The sequence below is a fragment of the Microchirus variegatus genome, assembly GCF_963457635.1.
Source record: "Microchirus variegatus genome assembly, chromosome: 4".
Classification (NCBI taxonomy): domain Eukaryota; kingdom Metazoa; phylum Chordata; class Actinopteri; order Pleuronectiformes; family Soleidae; genus Microchirus; species Microchirus variegatus.
This window is the reverse complement of record NC_139805.1, coordinates 11,334,302-11,355,803: the sequence shown is the minus strand read 5'-3', so window position 1 is coordinate 11,355,803 and position 21,502 is coordinate 11,334,302. Positions and strand designations below refer to the sequence as shown.

The window sequence follows — 21,502 nt, the reverse complement described above, 5'->3', positions numbered from 1 at the left end:
CGTCATTTCCAGGTTTGACAAACACTGATCAACATTTTCTGACATTTTATGGACCAAACGATTAATCCAGAAAATAATCGACTGATTAATCGATTGTGTTTGAAACAATAATAACATTTTTTAAAAAAAAACACTATTTATCTATGTTGCTGTCGATGTTCTCAAAATAACAGACCAGTAAATAAACAAGGAAACGCATTCCCTTGTGTTCTTCTTTAGCAAAGCAAAACAACTTAAACAACTTGTACATTAAGTGGTAAAAAAACAAACAAAAAAAAACACAGATACTATATGTTGGATGCTTCTCCAACAAAAACAGATAAAATCAAAATCCCAGGTTACCGAGGTCAGTGCTGCAGGTATGCATTAATGCCAGGTCTGCACTATGTTCACTCATAATGGCGTGCTCAGGCCTCTACTGAGAGAAATAACAGCGACAGCAGAGACACTTCAGTCGGGACTGCTGTGAAGGAGGAGGAGGAGGAAGAGGAGGAGAGGAGAGGGCATCAGGGAGTGCAATGAAAAAGGTTTGTCAACATTATCTGTTTTATTGATTTAACAGTAAAGGCTTGCCGCTTAAGCTTTATGTTGCTTTGGCTGGCCCCAATGAAAATACAACGGCTGCAAATAAAAAATGATTCCTTAAAAAAAAAAAAATTGAGCATTTTTATTGATTTATTTTTTATTTTCACCTCCTGTTCACTCGCTTAGATTTTGCATGCATTATTGTTAAAGTTACACACCTTTTATCATCTTTATGAGTAGTCATTACGGCGGGTGTTCAACTCTTCTCTCCCTCCCACAGGGATCAATAGCACTGAAGAAGGCAAGACTGTTTTCCTCACGACAACAATGATCTAGTGCATTGCAGGGTCTAATTAACGTATTAAGAGGGTCGTGAAGTAAAAGTAATGGGGGGAAAAATAGGCCATGTTCCAACATATACACCCGCAGAAGTTTATACATAAGCGCAGCTCAATGCTTACACCAGCATGCTCACATCATAATGTTAATGTGTTGACGTTTATAACTTCTATCTACTATCTTGGCTTAGCATATTAACACGAAGTATACCTATGATCAGCGGTAACAGTAAGTGAAAATTTGTGATCAGAGTATAGGTTCTGTTCCTGTTCCGTGGATGATATTATGTTATGCATCTGTAATCCATCTGAGAGTTGTGCAGAGTTCATCCTAGAGTTGCAAAGACATTGTAAAGACAAATATGGACTTGCCGGTGAAGCTACAGCAGACATCAGAGGATCCCGTACGTCATCAGAATATATCCTCAGAGAGCCAAGAAAAAGATTTTCTCAGTGCAAGTCTTTTTGGTAATACATTAACAGTCTGCACAGAACACTTATGGTTGCAACAACTATAAGGGAAGAACCTGTCTTTGTTGTGCATTTTTTAAAGTATTTTCCTGTGTTTGCATTTCTACTTAATCACGAGCATCATGATGAACAGGCAAAAATACAGTGTTCTGCCTGAGGTGTCTCTAGAACAGCAACACGCACTCCACCGTAAGATGGATTGAAATTCTCCCAAAACACACAACAGGCACTTGAGGAAAACTCCTTTTAAGTGTCACTACACCCAATGAAGACCAGAGACCATGGGGTCAACAGAGTGTGTCATTGGAGCAGCTTGAAACGTAGTAGGGTTCCTGTTGTGCCATGAACTGCTGAGGCTTTTCAAAGACACTCGGCGAAGCTCTATTATGCCAGAGCAGCTGGTCATTACCAGGGGGCTCTTACCGCTATCAAGAAACCCCGTCAACACGCAAACACAATCATAAGTCCGCGCAAACACACACATACACCCCCACACACACAACGCAAAGTACGTGTTAAATAATCCAGGTTATTTTGTTTATGTGAGATATTTTCAAAGGTATTGTGCAGCATCTCAAAGAGTGAATAAGAATGAAAGCTGCACACAAAAGAGCAAGAAAAGTGATAATGTTTTGGGATTTTTTGTGAAAGTGAAAGTGAAATATAATCAATATATATATATACAGTATATATATGCTAAATGACACCTAATGTATCAACAGTAAAACTTGATAAACACCATCAGTAAAATACATTATAAACATTTCTGTTAATAATCAAGGGTAATGAAATCAAACAACATATTATATTAACAGGGTTTATGTAACCCCCCTAAATGAAATTGTAGTTTATAGAATAAAAAACTAATCAGCATTTAGCTGTTTGATCAATGTCTGGTATTTTTTATTTTTCATGTGAACGCAAACATTTCTCATAATTGTGGCCATTTCACATGGGACAGCAATGTCTGCAGGTGTAATGATTGTGGCAACATGTGTTATTTGATTGTTAAATTAACAGTGCCTAAGAAGAGTAGGAATTTCCCAGAATGTGACAAAATAAGCTGCTGAATTTCAGCATCAAAAGCACAGAACCAAAGCTGATGAGCCACAGACAACATCGATAATGCTGACCTCTGAATACAAAAAGCTGAATATGTCAAACGGATAACACACATCGACTTCCCTTAAATGAATACAGTACCTGTTGAACAAACGCCAAGTTGAGCCTCTTTCTGTCTCAGCCTTGTCTTGTCATAAATTAGTTGATCTAACCTCACCACCAGAGATGAAATTTAAATGTATAACTGACCTTTTTTTTTTCCACAAAAGAACAAACAGTTTAGGGTTCATAAACTGCCAAGGTTGCTTATTTAGATTTTAAATTATTCTGTTTAATTACATCATAAAAGGTATTTTTTTGTATAAAAAAAAATAAGTTTCAGTGTTTGAGTGAGTGAGTGAGTGAGTGAGTGAGTGAGTGAGTGAGTGAGTACCTGTAGTGAGTTGAGAAGGATGAAGATGTAGGCCATGACAATGGATAAAGGCACCAGGACACCGCACAGCCATGTTAATCCAAGAATGGGCAGCAACACCAGCACTGCTTTAACTGCAGCCCTGTGCGTGCACACACACACACACAAATTACCAAAAAATATTAGCATAAACAACATCATATCGACTGATCTGGTTGTCTGGCAGACTAAGCTAAATGTACACAACACCATATAAAATCAATTTAAACATTCCCTCAAAAAAAAAAAAAAAAACTCTTCTGGGTTTCTCAACTTTTTTTTTTGGACAAAACTGAGCTCCTTTGGCAAGCTGCTTGTTCCATATACAACACAGTGCGGCTGCAAAGGCTCAAGGGGTGACAACTTCCCACCTTAAATCCACCTTAATTCTGTTTAGAGTGGAATTAGCTTCCCACTCAGGTGACCGCCAAACCACACCAGCTGTGTGTGTTGGTGCGTGTGTGACATGGCGGGCGGCGAGCCCTAGTTTACTCAGCAGAGAAATGTGTTTGAAATTCTGAGACGGCTGCCACCCAGAGGTGCCAAATGGTTCAAGGCCTGCTTTGAAAACCTTCATAGAGCACCTACTGTGAGCCGCAGTGGACTGACATTGTGAAAAAAACACGTATACTTAAACATGATTTTTTCCCTAAATGTATATGAGGTTGACTGGATCACACACAGCAAAGGCTTAACTCTAATTAGCAAGAAACAGAATGTGTATCAAGATATGGTCCCACAGAACAATGCCAAAAAAGGACATGATAACCTACACTGAAACTAGTTAAATCTAGCTAAAATGTTCTCATAAATAATCATACTGATCTATCTGTAAAATATGCACTAATAAAGGTGACTAATTACATTTTGTTAACACACACACACACACTTCTAATGAGCAGTTAAATGGAAAAAACACAATTATCAAACCCTAAATAAAGTAATGTATTTTCATACATTGTAATTTAACCTTTTGGGCAGCAGCAACTCTAAGTTTGTTTTTTTACAAAATAAATGAATAAATAAATGAATGAATGAATGAATGAATGAATGAATGAATGAATGAATGAATGAATAAATAAGTAAATAAGTAAATAAGTAAAATGAAAATAAATCAATATATTTAACATCCCAACACTACAAAGACTTGGACGAGGAAAATGAATCCATCCAACTATTAAGGGAAACGTTTTCACAACCGCTATTTCTTTTTTGGTCCAGTCAGTAAGGTTTTATGGAAGGAAAGTAGTAGTGCTGCTTAAGCAATGTTTCCATAATAACACTCACTGGTCAAGAAACACTTTTACATGAACAAAAATCTTTATCCTGTCCACACTGACACTTGAAGCCTATTCTATGTACCGCACTGTTGCAGTTAATTAAAAATGTATTCCTATCTTCTTTGATAAATGAGGCTCACTGTTTTAAAATGACAAATCGAATATAAAATATTCCATCTGCTTTTTATTTAATGCCCAGTCCTGCAGCCCAGGTGGAGAATAGTAATAGGAAAAAAGAAAGAGGACAAACAGCACCTCCTTGTGGTTCATACCTGATTTGCTCATAGGCTTGTTCCACGGGACTGGTGCCCATGGCCAACATGATGGACCTTCTCTTAGCTGTGGAGATGGATATGAGCACCACCCTCGACAGGATCATGATATTTACCTGGAAATGCAAGGAGAGGAGGCAGAAATGAGTGTCGACAAAAGCAAGGAGCAGAGGAAAATATTCTCTCTATAATACTGTCAACGCTTACTCTCTGGAATGCCTTGATATCTATAAATAAAAATTAAAATCTTTGAATTGAATTGAAAAAGGGCTGAGAGACACATATGTTGGCATATAATCGGTGTGTAGGACATTAAGGACATGAGTAATGAAAGAGTCACATGTCCAAAATGTATGGCTGGGTGATAAATCCATTTTAGAGATTAATACGCATTTATAGTTCAGGAGGATTAGTTTTAATGACAGTTTTGGGTTTTTGTCCTCTTTAACTTCCATCTCCGACACTCGCCTTAAGCTCCCATAGCCAAGATAAGATCCTTGGAGGTTGTGACAGTTTGAAGACAGTAGAAGGCTTGCACAAAAAGTTATATTCATACAGTTGTTTACAACGGCAGGGCCTGCTATTCTATTCTGTTGCACTGTCCACCTGAAGGGAAATATTGTCCAAATCCCACAAGGGAAAATAAAAACAAATAAAGAAATTATTCAAACAAGTTTTGTTTTTTGTCATTTGTCGTTTGAAACATGTTTTATTGAAATCTTGAAGCAAGTTTGGTGTGAGATTTTATTGTTAAGCCACATTGCCCAGCCCTACCAAAATGACTGCTGTTTAAAGAATTAAGAAGAATATCAACCTGGGTAAAAAAAATGTTTTGTATTTCAAGAATTTCAATTTAAACAGGCAACATATGCCAGGATTACGATTTCTTGTGCGAACCATGATGATGAAGATGACGGGTCCAGCAAAACCCCAGATAACGCCATTCTGGACACTGAGCCAACAGTAGTCTTCGGCTGAGTATTTGCCCGAGGCCGATGCCAGTGTAATGGTGACTATCAGCACGGGCAGACCTGAAGTGATGGAGGGGAGGGAGGGAGGGAGGGAGGGAGGGAGGGATATTTAAAAGGAGAGGAAATTAGAGAAAACAAGCAGCAAGAAATAGATAATCAGGAAGATGAAAGAAGGGGAAAACGTAGACACTTTCAGAAAAGTTTTAGTTTATCCTTTGCAACAACCACCGTCTATGATGGTAGGACTTCATTTAACTTTAAGGTGTACTTTACGATGAGGTGTTAATACCCATCACAACAAAAGTCCTGTACAACCACTGTACAACTCTGGAAAGAATAAAATGACTATTGTTTTTGTTACCCCAGCCGATGAGATAGTAATATTTCATATGTCGATCCTCGCTTAGGTTGACTGCGACCACCTTGCTCCAGAGTAGCAGACCCTCCACCAGCATCCAGCTAAATGCTGCCATGAAGAAGAGATGAAGCAGTGCTGCCACAAGTGTACACGCCACCTACAAACACACAGGCGGGCAGGCAGACCAGACATTTTAAAAGTGTTTTCAAGGTAAAGCTCCGAGTGATCCAACAAGAAAGAAAGCAAAAGGTAGAAAATGCGTGAATTCCTTTTGCCACAAAGGCACCACACATCCGCTCATACACATAATGAGAAAAGTGTGCCCATCTCCTGCAGTGTAGGGTTAGATTAAGGATTGGTTTATTGCACATGGCATTTAAAAAATTTGCAAGGGTCACTTTTGTGTGGGAAAAAAAAAGAAACCTCTGACGCCAAAAGCCAGATGCAAATCTATGCAGAAACAGGGAGGGCTGAGGTAACCCAAAGAAAGTTTAAATGACAAACTACATACTCTGTAGAAATGTCAAGAACGCAGCCATGGATCAGCACACAATGAATGCAAGCGTTTCTGCATGTTTTTCCGGCCTTTTCATACAGCCACCTTTTGAAATATAAAACTTTCAAGACTTACAGGTATTTGCCATTTCCACATACAGGCAAGAATCTGCTCACATTTAAGTGTCTGACACTACAATAATCAATGAGAAGAATTTATGGCAGAGTGGACGTGATAAATTTCACTTTTCTCTTGTCAACAAAAGACGAGTGAAACCCACACACTAACACAAATTGTCAAAGGTTAAACCATAATGTTGTTGACGGATTGTTTGAGGGCATGAGGTGTGGGTGGTCAATAAAGAAGCCCATTTATAATGCTTACAGTTCCAAACACATAAATAAGTAGGTGTTGATGCATCGCAAAAGTATTATTCGCCAAATTGTATTCACAACTTTACGATAATGTATCGGGGAGTGAAAAATACTAAATGATAAATGTAGCAGTTAACTTAAAAACAACATTCTGCTGCACATGTTTCACTGTCTCATTCAATTTAGGTAAATGTAAGACAATTGCAATAATTCAAAATACAAATACAAACAGCACACAAGTATCATGATAAAATCCTAATTGTGACAGAAGCATACTGTCCCAAAACCTTGTTAAAATTATCTTCCTGATGGCCATACTGCCTATTTATACACATATGAAACCTTTTGGTGCATTTGCCACAAGCTGCCATCTGCCCCCAGAGGCTAAGTCCATCCTGATGACCTGGAGTCAAAGGACTATGGGGTCAAACCAACTACAGGTTTTTAAATGACCACAGACCGCATTTTGGCTGATGGACATGACAGCAGGAGTCATTGATGTCAAATCAAAGGCCAAAGCATTTGTTGGAATCTCAGTATGGATTTCAATTTTGATTGAATTACCAAGTAACAAGACAGTGAAGAAATGAGCACTGAAGATTATATAATATTTCACTAGAAAAAAACGACACAAATTAGTTTCTGTTTCAGTCTATAATTCACCTTCATTTTGTGTAACAGCATTCAATTGAAACAACGAGTGGATGTTTCAGTTGTCTGCATGTACCTTGTTGTGAATGGCTGAGCTGCTGCAGAGTAGAATCACCTGGGCACAGATCAGAGCAATGAACAGGTTCTTATGAATGGACGTCCTGTCAGATTTGGGGATACTACGGAAGGAGAAGGGGATAGGGTTAATTTTTTTGGATAGATCTTGCCATTGATTAAGTATTAAGTAGAGTATAGGACATTTTTATATATAAAACAGCAATAACAATATAGCTATAGTCAATCATTTTCATATGTATATAACCACAAGTCTATGTCAGTGGAAATTTGAAAATGAGATGATCTGAGATTCATTTATTCACAGCTAAGCCTTGAGCTAATTGAGATATTTTACTCAGTGTGAGACAACACTGGTTCAGCCACACTCCCTAATATCCAAGGCTATAAAATGACCTGACTCTGATTAGCTTTGAATCCATTCACGATCTCTTCATTTACTAAAATTTCCACCCTGCTGATTGTGCTGCTGTATTATTCCAGGTGTGTCGTTTAAATCTCTGTCCTTTTCTATCATCAATTTGTTTCTGTTGTGGTTGGGTTAGATTTGTGCAGAGGATCTACACGTGCAGTTTGTGAAAAGGTTTTCAGTTTGTTTTCCAATGAGTTTCTATGCAGATGCATGATGTAATATTTACTATGTAAAGTATATGACTGATGGTAAAAAGGCAGTATTTACAGGGTTCTTTCAAACAGTAACATCTCTGAACAAAACTATGGGTTAAGTGGGTTGTTTCCTTTTCAGGGTGTTTCACAAAACATAAAAGAAACAGCCGAGTGAAACTGGTGTATCGTTGTTTCAATAAATTGACTGAAGAGCCTCTCATTACCGCACGATAGGTTCAGCCTATTAAGACACATTCCATAACTGCATCACTGCTTGTGCCCACCATCATTTTATGTGTGATTATATACGTGTCTGTGCACATGTATGCCTCTGCTTTGTGCATGCGGGTGTGGGTGTGTGTATTTAAGCAACCAGATCCATGTACATCATACGCCTGGCACGTGTGTGAAATGCATGGCTGCTCTCTCTGATTTCAGGACAGTCATAAATCGCAAAGGGCAGCTTCTCTCTGGCTGACTGTGATCCCTCAGTGACCCTAATCTTAATTAACAGCTGCAGAATGCTGCCATAAACCTTCAGAGTGGACTCACATGTAGACAACAGTAATTACTGCATTAGCACTGGTCAATACTCATACGAGCCTTAGAGAGGAGACGATGGGTAACTATTGGGGAGGTAAGTTATCGTGCTGTTTCTTACTTTCTTCCCTCTGCGTCTTTTAAATGGAGCATGGTGAGATTCAAGTGTTATATTTACAAAACTGTGTGCAGCTAAATGCACTGTATCTTCCATGATATCACTCCAGGTGACTACACAGCATATAAAATACATGATGGGGTATTTTTAATGGAATACTATTACCACTGTTGTTGTACTGTAGCAACAGTTACAAGTAACTATATTGTGAATATACAATGGGAAAAGGGGCCTGAGGCCAAGTTGTGTGTACTGGCTCAAACAGACAGAAAGCAGGCAGATATTTTGGAATCATAGTTATAAGTGAGACAGAAAAAATCAACTACTCACTCCAGCACAGTGAACAGCATCAAGGTCACCACCAGTGCACATAGAGACGCACCAGAGCCAATGAATGTCAGCTTGGTGAAAATATTATTTTCCTCAGCACTCCACTGGGATTAGGAGGGAACAGTAGTTGCATGAGGAAGAGAGAAAAGAAAAAGAAAAGAAGAGCCCATTTCCATACGTTAATCTCAAAAATAACGTAAAAATCCTCTACATGTGAAATTCTAAAAATATCCAAATGCTCTTAATGTTTTTTTTTTTACCTTATTTAAATACTTACCATAAATAAAGTAACCTACAGAGTTCTACCAATGAATTCTGAAACAATATAGACACACTGAGAGTGACACCTGCTGGCTAGTATAGTGTACTGCAAAACACAGCCACAATTGTAGAGGTTTAAGATCTTCAATTGGAGTTAGATTTCACATCAGCAGATAGATACACGTAGAAGCAAATCATTAAACATGCTTCTGTATTTAAAAAGAGCACCTATTAGATATGACAAATTCAATAATATACACATAATCAGCATTAAAATGAATAATGAATAAGTTCTCATCTCTTTTACCACAGTTTGAATTTATGGTTTGACTTTCAAATATAGAGTTTACATTTTCCCCTCATGCAACCCCTGAGTCGGTGTATGTGTGATTTACGTCAGTGCATCATAAAACATCTCGAGTTACCTTCGGCTCCAGGTAATTCATCAACACTGCAAAATTGGTGGTGTGGTTACATAGACAGGAAGTGACACCAGAGCCAGCATAGGTCACCCTGCAGCCGACATTGGACCAGCAAGTGGTACAATTGTGCCTGCAAAAGCACAATACATAAGGGCAGACATGTCAGACATCATTTGAGCATAGACACATTTAGTTTTAAATAGCATGAATCTAATGTGTTTGATTGTTGGGTTTGGAATTAGCGCAGAAAAGCTCAAATACATATTTGTTGTTCTAGCATCTAGCAACGCTATAATGACCATACAGTGTAATTATTTCTTCACAACTTCACTGGAACATTCAGAAAATACAGGAAACTGATGACTTGATGCGGTTTTAAAATAACACATTTTTCTGCTGTGAAAAAGATCCATTATACCAGGTTTATTCAAGACATGTTGTATAAGTGTAAGTTAAACTCATTGACAGCTAGCTAATATATGAGAACACCTTTCAGTAACATCATTCCAATACAATTGTCACTGAACACAGATTTTGACAGACTTTGCCACAGTACTGTACATCTTAAAAATTAATAGTACAAAGAAAAAGACCAAATTGGTGTAATTTACCCACCAGCTATATCAATCTCTATTGAAAGAGCACATTCACTCCAGAATAATTGTGTTGGTCAAACTCACATCAGGCTGAAATTCCAAAAGGCACAAACAGGAGAAAGTCGCTGTGAATTCTCCTCCTAGAAAGAGAAACATGCACAAATGTGAATGCCACGTGCTTGTTGCTAATGACATGCTCTAGCTCAGCCATTCACAACACGGTGCAACAACTCAGATACAACTTTTTATCTTTGCTATATTTTGGAGTGCATGCTAAAATGTGTTCCCTTTAAGCTCAAACATTACATATTTACAACAAGAGCTGGCCTGGGTCAGAATTAAATTTGTCTGTATAAGCTATGTCACACGCAGAATAATCATGTTGCTCTTTTTCTTCATACCACATGTGATGACGAAAGGGTGTACTGGACGGCCACAGGGACATTTTGCTGCCTGGAGGGATCTCGGATCGTAGCTGATATGACACCAGAGGACAGGTGACCTAAGGGAATGCTGGGAATGACGAGGTTAAGGTAAAAAATGCATTAAATATAAATAAATCAACAAAACTGATGTGTCCTAATGAAATAAACCACTCTTTTATTTTTATTTTTTGTATGAGTTGAATTTAAAACAATTAGTACAGTATATTAGCAAGTCGCTGACAGAACTCTGGTGATCTGTCATTATGCAGGAAATTAAATGTACAGTTTTGTCATTACATGTACAGGGTTTTTTTTCTTTTCTTTTTGTCACTGAATGTTGGCTTATGACGTAGACACTCCACAAAAATCACAAATATAGTTTTCCAATGTTTACACTAAAATGTATAAATTTTACTGAAGGCAAAACCTCTACTGAACATTAAGCCGAACATGGTTTCTTCTGCTCAGATGCTTTTAACAACTAATTCTCTAACTTTGTGAGCCAGTATAAAATACATAAAATCTATATAAAATGAAGTAATATTTATAAAGCACTTTTCTAGTCTTGACAACCACTCAAAGCACTTTCGATGACAGTTTTTCCCATTCACACCTATTTACATGCACTATTTGGGATTCAATGTCTTATCCAAGGACATTTTGACATGCAGACTGGAAGAGCAAGAATCAAACCACTGACTTTCATGTTGGTGGACAACGAGCTGACCTTCCAGAACAACACTGATTTAAATAAAATATGCTAAAGCCATTTTTTTTCTGTGAATTTCTGTGGGTTGACTCACCATTCAGCCGAGTCTGGCTGACTCACTGAGGGTTCCGGTGTTCCAGACACGAGAAAGCTTAGATTCGAGAGATTTATATGGGTATGAATGAACACCACATCCTTACACCCTGATTATGGAAAGAGGAAGAACACAGCAGCTTTATTTCTCAGTCAGTAATGATGTAAAAAAATAATAATAATAATTTTGAATATTCATTAACTTGAAGTTTCAGCAGCATCACACCTGGTGGTGCCAATGAAAATACACTGAACTGTTAGCAAATCATTTATTTGCTCAGAGCTCCGTTTCCATTATACCTCCCAGCTATTTGATATTAAGATTTTTCAGGAAACATTTTCGACTTTCTAAGTCCTTTATGCCGACATGTTGTTTTGTTTAACATCTGTCATTGTGTTGTAGTAATTTATAGTAACGTCAATTTATCACATAAAGTACTTTGGAATTACTTTATACCATAGTAAGTAAAATGACTGTAATATAATAATATAAAAATAATCAAATAACTTGCATTTGGTCATTCTAACAGCAATCAGTGTGTGCGTCTGTGTGTGTGTGTGTGTGTGTGTGTGTGTGTGTGTGTGTGTGTTTCCTACCGAGTGAACGTATCCTCTGAAGCTCAGTATCAGAGATGACCAGCTCATCGCGAACACTGACTTTCATGGCGTCGGGGTTGACCACTGCAGTGAAGACTTGACTACCGATCTCTTCCGCCAGTCGCTGCAATTTTATGTAAAGGGCTGGCAGCCAAGACAACAGAGGACACGCAAACGAAAGACACAGATTAACAACAGGAGTAAGCCCAGACACAAATGCACTGTATGCTTTATTCATCTATGTTACAAAGACTAAAGTGGTAACACATGGTAGTACAGTGAAAATATGGTAATAGTATGATTGATATTTTGAAATTTTAATTACCAAACTATTACTTGTATATTACTTTAGAATCAACATAACATCTCAATAATATATTACCGCACTTACCATTGTTATGACCGAGTTGGAAATGGCATTGGACATAAGATGGTAATACCATACATATTACTTCATTATTACAAAATTGATACCATAGCATCGGCACGTTGTTACTTTACTGTTGCATATTTACGATAATAATTTATGCATAGGAATCAATGTGATGATACTTCGTCCTTTCTAGGTTAAACTATTAGATGTTTATACAAATGAAAGCTTCAAATGTGCAAAGAACGTACGAGTGAGAATTTGACTTCGACTTAATTGACATTGACTTAAATTCTTTCGTTTTCAGGTGATAAGATGACAGCAAGAAAGGTATATCAATTTCTATATTTTAACCATGGTACTGGAAGATAACTGGCAGTCTTTTACAAGATGTTTTACCAATGTTCGTGGTAGAAATATTAATGGCTTCCCTCACACCAATTCGATAGATAAAGTCAGCAAACACTTCAGTAAAACTGTCAAATCCCTTGACAGTTTTAAAGGCGCCCCATTGGTCCTGTACAAGAAATATAGAACCAAAAACAAAACAAAAAATCAGATTGAGATTCATGGCGGTTAAAGGATGGGGATTCAAGTATTCTACCTCATTCCCCAAAAGTAGAATCAGACATGTGATATAAATACAGGGAGCGTTAATAATTTAAACAACTATTTCTATCTATCTAACTATCTAAATCAAAGTTGCGAATGTGGCTCGTCTGTAAGACAAACACATGGCTGATTTACTGTAGTTGTAATTCAGGGGATTGATGGCAGTTACTTAGAAGATACTGTTATCATAAATGATCATAATTTCTCATAATTAATAAAAAAACAAACAAACAAAAAAAAAAAAAACAGATCATCGCCCTCACCTGATTGCCTGTCCGGCCCATCCCATTTGTCACCATACTGGGCTCCAATGCCAAACTTGCTGTCCTCACAAAGTTTGTAGCAATGGAAACCATGACCTCTGCTGAATCAGGTCGAGCAGCGCGAGTAATAGCTACTGCTGTCAGGGCCATCTCAATCCTCTCGGAGAGGTAGAGGACATCAGCAGAGGTGAGGGAGTCCTGGCCACCAGCTTCCACAGTACCCAGGACAGCCTGGGACAGCCGATTCAGCAAATTCAGATCTTTCTCCCAGGAAGTGTTGATGCTCAGCTCCTCCATCAACTGAGGAAAAAGAGAGATAAAATACAATTATCAACAGTATTTGCTGCATTGCCAGTTATCAGTGCTGAATTAAATGTAGTAATATGCTGCAGACAAAGACCTTCCTAACTCACAGCTTTATTCGCAGGATCCGTGATCAGTCTGTTGAAGAGCGGTGTATTTGGTAAACTGAAAACATCCACCACTTCTAAGTAAACAGAGAACAATTGAATAAAACACACTGGAATCTAGTACAGCGAGACAAACAGCAACTTTAGAGACAGACCAATCAGATTTACTATTCAAAGTATTAATAAATTATTACCTTTTTTAAACTGGCAGACAGACACTCTGTATGAGTCACAGTTGGTTAGACTCAAGTTTTTAATAACAGGATCAAATATGCCACAATTCTCTTCAGACGGAACGCTGTTGAACACCTCAAAGGAGAATGTTTGATTCTGCAAAGAATTTCCATCCTTGAGTGAAGTCAGGAGCGGATTTGCTAAATCAGTGAAGTTACCTATTGAAGAAAATAGTGACAATTGTAATGTTAACATGCTTGACATACTCCAAATCAACAATGAAGGTAATTTCCAGTCACAATTATTTACGTAAGGCATATTAGGAAAAACTACTTTTTTCAGCGTACAAAGATATTAGTAAAGCTAGGTATGGTTCACCAGCTACGGGATTTTAAAGATAAGCGGTCATGTCAGCTTTCCAGCATCACATTAAAAACATTACATGTTCACTCAATATTATTGTTTTCTTTAATTGCTTCAAATGTAATTAATTATTGTTTAGTGTTAAGCACAATTTAGTTATATGGTGTTTTTAATATTATATCTGAACTGTATGTTCATGGTCATCATTAGCACTTACACATACTACAGTTTACTCAGTTAATGTCAGTTAATCTTTAAAACACTGGCAAACAAATTCTTATGCTATGTCCTAGCCTTACTGGAGGAGTACTATCCTTCCCCCACATTCTGTTTTCATGAGGGGGAGTGTTTTTTTTGAAGCTACAGTGTTCACTGGGGACCATGATGTCAGGGAAATTTAGAAGGGTGGGATTCAGGGTGACGTGAGTTACAAAACATTTACAAGAACCATTAGAAGCTCTACCATTTGCCAATTACAACTTGGTCATCTTCTCCACTATTTACTGAACAGGGAGAGCAAGCCAGGCAGATTCCCCGTGTCCTCACTTTCATTAAACGTTCCGAGTTTGAAAAGGAAAACAGTGTGTATGCAAGTTAGCCAAAGCACGCCTCAAATTGAGAAAAATACGAGGGATATCCTCGTAAATCATGAGGGGTAATTCCAATTGGAGACATTAAGTACTGTCTATATCTGCCAATTCCAAGTCCTGATAATATTAGCTGATGTTTACATTTTCTTGAAATGACATTGCAATTATTGCTTTTAATCAATTCCAGCAATGCGCGGACATTGTCATGTACAACACTTGTGAAACACGGGTAATTTGTCACAGAGCTCGCACAATAAAAGCTCTTCATTGGTATTTTTGTTCAGTGCAGGTAACGCAGTGGAAAATGCAGTAGAACCAGAAAATGTGTTAGCTTTGCGTTGCCAAGGGCATTTATATATTGGAGAGTGTGTTCAACATGAATCCAAAATTCAGGTTGACAAATTATAATACATATATATTTGTTAAAGTTCGCAGTTCACCTGTCTATTTAAACACTGGTAAATTGTAGCTATATTTAAGTTTAAGTTACACTAAGTGATTCTCTTCAATTACACAGACGTATATATACGTAATAGAAAAGTATGATTTTCAGTGTTTTCACTGATAAACCTAATTGTACTTTGAATGTATACAGTATGTACTTATATACTTGCATGTGCACATAATGCTGTTCTGAAAGGTTCCACGATCGGCAAGTTAACTGGTAACAGGTGGGGGGATGGAAATTGGGTAAGAAAAGGGAAAACATTTGAAAACACTGACAGAAGATTCAGGAAATCCTGGTGCACAAAGGCCAATGTTGGAAACCACTGCTGAATGTGCATGAATATCAAGCCCTCAGAGGGTATTATATGAGAAACCGTCTGCCATTTACTGTGATGAACATCACCACATGGCTACCTTGGAAAGTCATTAGCACTTAATACAGTCTGCTGCTGCATGAAGAAATGCTACCTAAAACTGTATTACACAAATAGCAAATCACATATATCACTGTTGCTGAGCTCACTGGACCCCAGCAAAAGGCAAAACAATTTATGCCACCTACTGGCCAACTCATCATCATCAATGTTACAGCAACAAACATTTAACGACAAAGAGTTCAAAATGCTGCTGCTGGACTTTTAACCAGAACTGAGAATTGTGATCACATCGCTCCTGTTATAGCTAACTTACACTGGCTCCCTGAGATCTTTACAGAAAGAAAGATTTCCATCTGTCGATGTGATTTTATTGCATTTTTAGAATGCGTCCAAACTTCTCAATGTGACCAACTTTTACCTGCCTGCGTGTAAATTACATCACTTGACCGGAAACAATATATAAAGTAGGTTAAGTTGGAGAAAAGAATAGGATAATAAGAGCAAATGTGGGCCTGGATACATCAGATTTTTTTTTCCCACATCATTTGTTTTACTCTGCCTGAACTGCCAAATGGGTGGGGTTTGCGTCAGGCCAGCTCAGATCTTGGCAAGTTACTGAAAAGTGTGTACTCCACAATGACTTTCAAATGGTCTCATGTGATTGTTTTTCTGCATAGCAGCCCCACCCAAATCGAGAGCCAAACTAGCTCAACATATGAACATATGTCTAACACAAGTATACTGAACTACAACAGCAGACCTTGTGAATAGATGTAAATGTATTTTGTAGTTTACAATGTAAACTTGTCCTGTCATTCATTTAGAATTTCTAATTTTGATTTTATTTACTACTTCCCTCCTGTGTCCATGCAGAATCCTGACTAATTTACCTTGACATGGGTTGTCTCTCCACAGCCCTGTAACAGAGGACTCTATTTGCATGGCTTCTTCATTCCACTGGAACACCAGCCCAGAGGAAATGAGCGTACACTCATTTTCCATGGTGGAGATTTCATTGCCATTCAGTACCCGGTCCCAAATGTGTAACTCTGTGATGTTCCCCGAGAATGACTCATCCTTTTTAAATGAGCCCCCAAAGGTGTCCTGCTCCTGCCCAATAATGAAAACGCCATCAGGACCAATGCTGTCAGAACTGTTTAGGCCGTCACCTCTAGAAATTCCAAGGCCATCAGCATATAGTGCCCAGTGTCCACCATTCTGGCTCCAAGAAACGCACACAGAGTGCCAGAAGTCATCATGGTCAAACACTTCTTGGTAGGGCCCATGAATGCCATGGACCAGCAGAGCCAGCTTCACAGGCTTGCCCTGGATCAGGTTTGCACGAAGCTGGAACTCATTAATATATGACTGGATGGAATAAGAGAAGATGGTGGAAATTCCAGAGCAGTCGGGATCGAAGCGGAGACGAGTGCAAACGGTCACTGAGCCCATGGGGGAGAACTTGTGCAGGAGACGGGCATGCTTCCTGTCTGAGCGCCCTCTGAATTCCAGAATCAGGGTCCTGGAGGGACCTTTGGTTTCACCCCACATAGAGAGAAGAAAGACATTACAATGAAGAAAAATCCTGGCTCAGCTCTTGGAAAAGTTGGAACCTGATCATAAAATTCCAGTTTCTGTTCCAATTCCTACTGTAAACTTGGGAAATACTTATTCACTGTGGTTAGGAGTGTTGTATGACAGCATTACCCTTTTTGCTTAATCAGTAAGAAGACAGAAGCACATATTGTACAACAAAGCAGAGCAATGACGCTTATATGTCAACATAACATGTAAACATTTGGCACAGTGAACCTACTTGTCAGATATGTCATGACTTTCTTGGCAATCCACACAGGTTGAGAGATTTTTACAGCCTTTAAAAACTTGGCAAGGTTGTGGTTCTCTGCTGAGTTGGCAACTGTGGCTAAGGCCCCAGAGCGCTGGTTACATAATTCCGCTGCACTGCTCCACTGCAGGCGATCAGGCACATACTCATAATAGGACTCATCTGTCAGCATTCTGGTTTCCAACGTAAAGCCTGTTCAAAGAAGAGAGAAAAAGACATGAATGGACATACCTGGCAAAAACTCAGCCTGATATGTCTGACTGTTTTGGATATTTGTTATGATGTTAAGATCATATCAGGCTTCATGGCATATCATATGCTCTTGCATCTGTATAAACATGTATGCTTGCTCCACTGCCACTGCTTCAAAAAAATCTCAAAGGACACTAGTGAAAGGTTGTTGCCACATTTTCCAAGTAAAATGTTTTACTATGAATGTGAGACTAGCAATATTTAGAGAAAACAAATCTAGTTTCCAATCCAAACTCAGAGGTCACCACCAGCCAAACGATGATGTATTCGAAGCCTTTCTGTTCACCCATCAAAGTCAAGTGCCATTAAACACTGACATCTGTCACACACTCAAAGTCAAGTTTACAGCTGTATATGGAACGAATTCCCAGAAAACCAGCTAAAAGAGATACAAATTGCTGTGCGTTTCCATCACACTGTTACACGAGGCACATCAAAATAAACATCGGCTGTTATTTATTTTCAAGTTAGAGCCATTAAGCAATTGCAGATGAGAAGACAAACCAGAATAGCATCTTCATAAATTGTGTGGTTGACAAGTTAAATCTACCTGTGTGTATGTACTTGTTGCCTCTTTATGACTTGTTCTGGACCAAAAAGTCCTCATGGAGACCAAAGCACAGTCCAAATTAGACAGAACCTTGTGTCTGTTTAAGGTTAGGATTAAGCTGAGAACTCTAAGTCAAGGTTAAGCATTAAGCAATAACTGGTTATGGCTATGGTTTGAAATAAAGGTTTTGATAAGCTGTAACCAATTGATAGGATGAATGAAAATGTTTGAGTCATTAGGAGAATAGCAGCACAACCTGTGTGTGTGTGTGTATTTTTAAGTTAAGGATAAGGTAAGGGTCTGATGAATGCATTCTGTCGATGAGGTTTGCCTCAAAACAAATGAGTCTCTGGAGCAAAAACAAAAGACAAATGTCAAAAACTTCATATTTTACGTTGTGAAATACTATTAAGTCCATTTTACTAAATCACACATTTGATCAGTTTTATTGATAACTTGTTACACTTTGTATGTCATCTCTCGTCTGTTTTCAACACTGTTTTCTGAACCGCCTTGTTTCATTGTTATTATCACTTTAACAGTCTTGCTAGCTAGCTTTGAAGTGACACATTTAGCTTCACACTACAGTATATTAGCTGAGGTTTACTTTCTAAACCTATATAGCTAGGTTAGCTTAGTTTTAGGTCGTTTTTAACGAAAATAAATAACATTGACTGACCTGATAAACAGCAGTGAAAACAAACCTGAAACAGAAGTAAAAGTCCAGTTTAAGAAACAACAGGTGTCTTTATTCAAACGTAAATATATCAATATCATACTCTATAAACACAAAGATTATGTACTTACCAACATGACTATGAACACCACGTTGGACATCCTGAGGGGAAAAAGCAATAAAGAAAAGTAGTTTTATCATACGGTTAAATTGATTATATATTTTAAAAAAACTACCAAGTAAATGAAAAAGGTTTTACCTGAGCGTTTTGTCGTGTTGAAAACGTTTCTGCGCGTCTTCTCATTCCAATCGCGGGGAGTCAGTGAACGCAGCATTCAACCAATGTTTGTTTGGGTTTTTTGGAAATGTTTTCCTCTCAGCTGTGCTCCTTCCGTCACACCGTCAGGGGAGCACATGAAGAACCGTGGCAGCAGCAGAGTGACAGACTGACTCCTCCACAGAGCATGAGGAGATGATGAGGAGGAGGATACAGGGAGGAGGAAGAAGAGGAGGAGGAGTGGTGTAACCAGCAGCGAGCAGAGGGCCAGGCTATCAAAACTATGGTTCAAGGCCCTCTAAGTTTGAATGCAGTCCAGTGGGCCCAGTCAAGCTGGAGAGGCTTGTACAATGATGTAATACACCAGCAAATGTGGAACCATTAATCAGCTTGATAGGTTACAATTACATCACTGACTTCACTATCTGAGGTTTCACATAAAGGTTAACACTCATGTTAAAGTTTTCTCTGAAACTAAATGTAGTTAGTTTTGAGCTAACTGACCGAGGATTCCATGACTTTCAACACAAATACAACACAAGGCAATCGGAGATGGCAGACTTCACGCAACAAGCCTCTGTTGTTCACGTTGGCAAGTGCAAGTTTCAGAAGCACAGACACACAGAACCACCAAATGCAATACAGTAATGAAATGTATTCATTTGAATAATCGTGTTTGTTTTATTCAAATTTTGTACACTCTTGGTGTTCCTGGTCATAAGAAATGAATGTGGGAGAAAAAATAAACAGAGATCAGGTACATCCTCATTCGGCAGATGGACAAACACACACACACACGCACAAGTACAAATACTTGTCTAAGTACACACTGCAAGTACAGTTAAACTGTGAATGCCTCATTCAATACTGTACTCAAGTACAAAATTCACATATCTGCACTTTACTTTGTCATTTATATTTCTATAACTTTAACATTTACTCCATTAAATTTACTCTACCTGTCTGTTATCAAATGAAATCAGAAGAAGAGTTGGTAATGGTCTGTATTTATACAAGCCTTTCTCATCTTGATGAGCTGCTTACACTATAGTTTTGCATTCGCACGTTACAACATGGGGTTCAGTGTCTTTCTCAAGGACACTTATAGACTAGCAGAGGCAGGAATTTAACCCACAAACTTCCAGTTGAAAGACAACTCACCCTACCACTAAGCTGAAGATGAGAAAATGTCATCAAGATGACCCCAGGGCCTCTTGATGACAGGCCCTGGGGTCTGACTTGGTTCTGGTGGAGTGGAAATCTATGAACAACAATGAGTCTGTTCTATCCATTTGAATATGTAAAAATGCCTTGATGCATCATGCAAAAGATGAGGATATCATTTGTATGTACTCGTGATACCATCTACTTTTTGCACTTTTGCAGGCTGCTGGCACGTACTCTTGTCAGAAGAAAAATCTTAGATGTGTCAGCTTACAATGCATTTGTGGTGTGGATGGGGTAGATCCAGGATGGAAGCAGGGGAAAATCCATATTCAACAATGCTAACACCTTCCTCGATTGCCAGCCTCCGCAGCGTTGGTAACTGAGATACAAGGCTGAGAATCAAGATCGAGAGGAAGAGTGTGCGCGCAAGAGATGTAAAAACATAACTTGCCATGAACATGCGCATGAGGAAAAACCACCACTGAAGCTTGACTTAACCCACTCCACCAAGTTTGCAGTTTGTTTTTGTAATCAGGCAAAAACACATCTAATAGAATGATTAGCATTGTAATGTACTGCTATTTTTGACCGGGAACACAAAATTGTTCAATGTGAAAGGAACGGTTAAAGGGCCAGTGTGTAACTGGATATATTTCCCGATATTAACGTAATTGTATAATCACTTTACTATACAGCTTTTTAAGATACATACATCGTACGTCGCCATGTTTCTACAGCAGAACTAATGGACAGACCAGCCTGAACATACATTTTTTGTTTTAAAGCCAAAGCTTGTTATGCAAAAAAAACGAAAAAAAAAAAACATTTCCTGTATGTGAAGGTCATCTTAGTCCCAGACACACATAGGAAAGAGGACTATTGGGGTTAATGAAGTTCTCTTCTCACTTACTACAATCCGCAGTCTCACCTTTAGACAAATTAGTATAAACTAGACATTTAAAGGTACAATATGTAGTATTTATGGGTTTATATAACCCAAAATCCACTTTTTTATACATATTATGTGCTCCTGCATTGTCTTGTCGCTGTATAATATTTTTTGTTTCACTTTCGTAGTGTTTCAAAGAGTCATGTAAAATAATATGG

At 38.3% G+C, this 21,502-nt stretch overlaps 1 protein-coding gene across 1 annotated transcript in view; it reads right to left on the bottom strand.

Moving 5' to 3' along the window:
- LOC310925778 (adhesion G protein-coupled receptor D2) overlaps window positions 1-19,112 on the bottom strand; it is a gene marked incomplete at both ends in the record, with an annotated part of 81,460 nt that extends 62,348 nt beyond the window's left edge. The window contains 17 exons of the mRNA XM_083887795.1: window positions 2,830-2,950; window positions 4,400-4,515; window positions 5,297-5,430; window positions 5,732-5,885; window positions 7,326-7,428; window positions 8,919-9,022; window positions 9,605-9,731; window positions 10,282-10,337; window positions 10,599-10,699; window positions 12,022-12,145; window positions 13,267-13,566; window positions 13,680-13,753; window positions 13,871-14,068; window positions 16,518-17,159; window positions 17,444-17,665; window positions 18,955-18,979; window positions 19,083-19,112. Of these exons, the coding sequence (XP_083743921.1) occupies window positions 2,830-2,950; window positions 4,400-4,515; window positions 5,297-5,430; window positions 5,732-5,885; window positions 7,326-7,428; window positions 8,919-9,022; window positions 9,605-9,731; window positions 10,282-10,337; window positions 10,599-10,699; window positions 12,022-12,145; window positions 13,267-13,566; window positions 13,680-13,753; window positions 13,871-14,068; window positions 16,518-17,159; window positions 17,444-17,665; window positions 18,955-18,979; window positions 19,083-19,112 (2,631 nt within the window). The remainder of the gene's footprint in view (window positions 1-2,829; window positions 2,951-4,399; window positions 4,516-5,296; window positions 5,431-5,731; window positions 5,886-7,325; window positions 7,429-8,918; window positions 9,023-9,604; window positions 9,732-10,281; window positions 10,338-10,598; window positions 10,700-12,021; window positions 12,146-13,266; window positions 13,567-13,679; window positions 13,754-13,870; window positions 14,069-16,517; window positions 17,160-17,443; window positions 17,666-18,954; window positions 18,980-19,082) is intronic.
- Window positions 19,113-21,502: the final 2,390 nt, after the last annotated feature.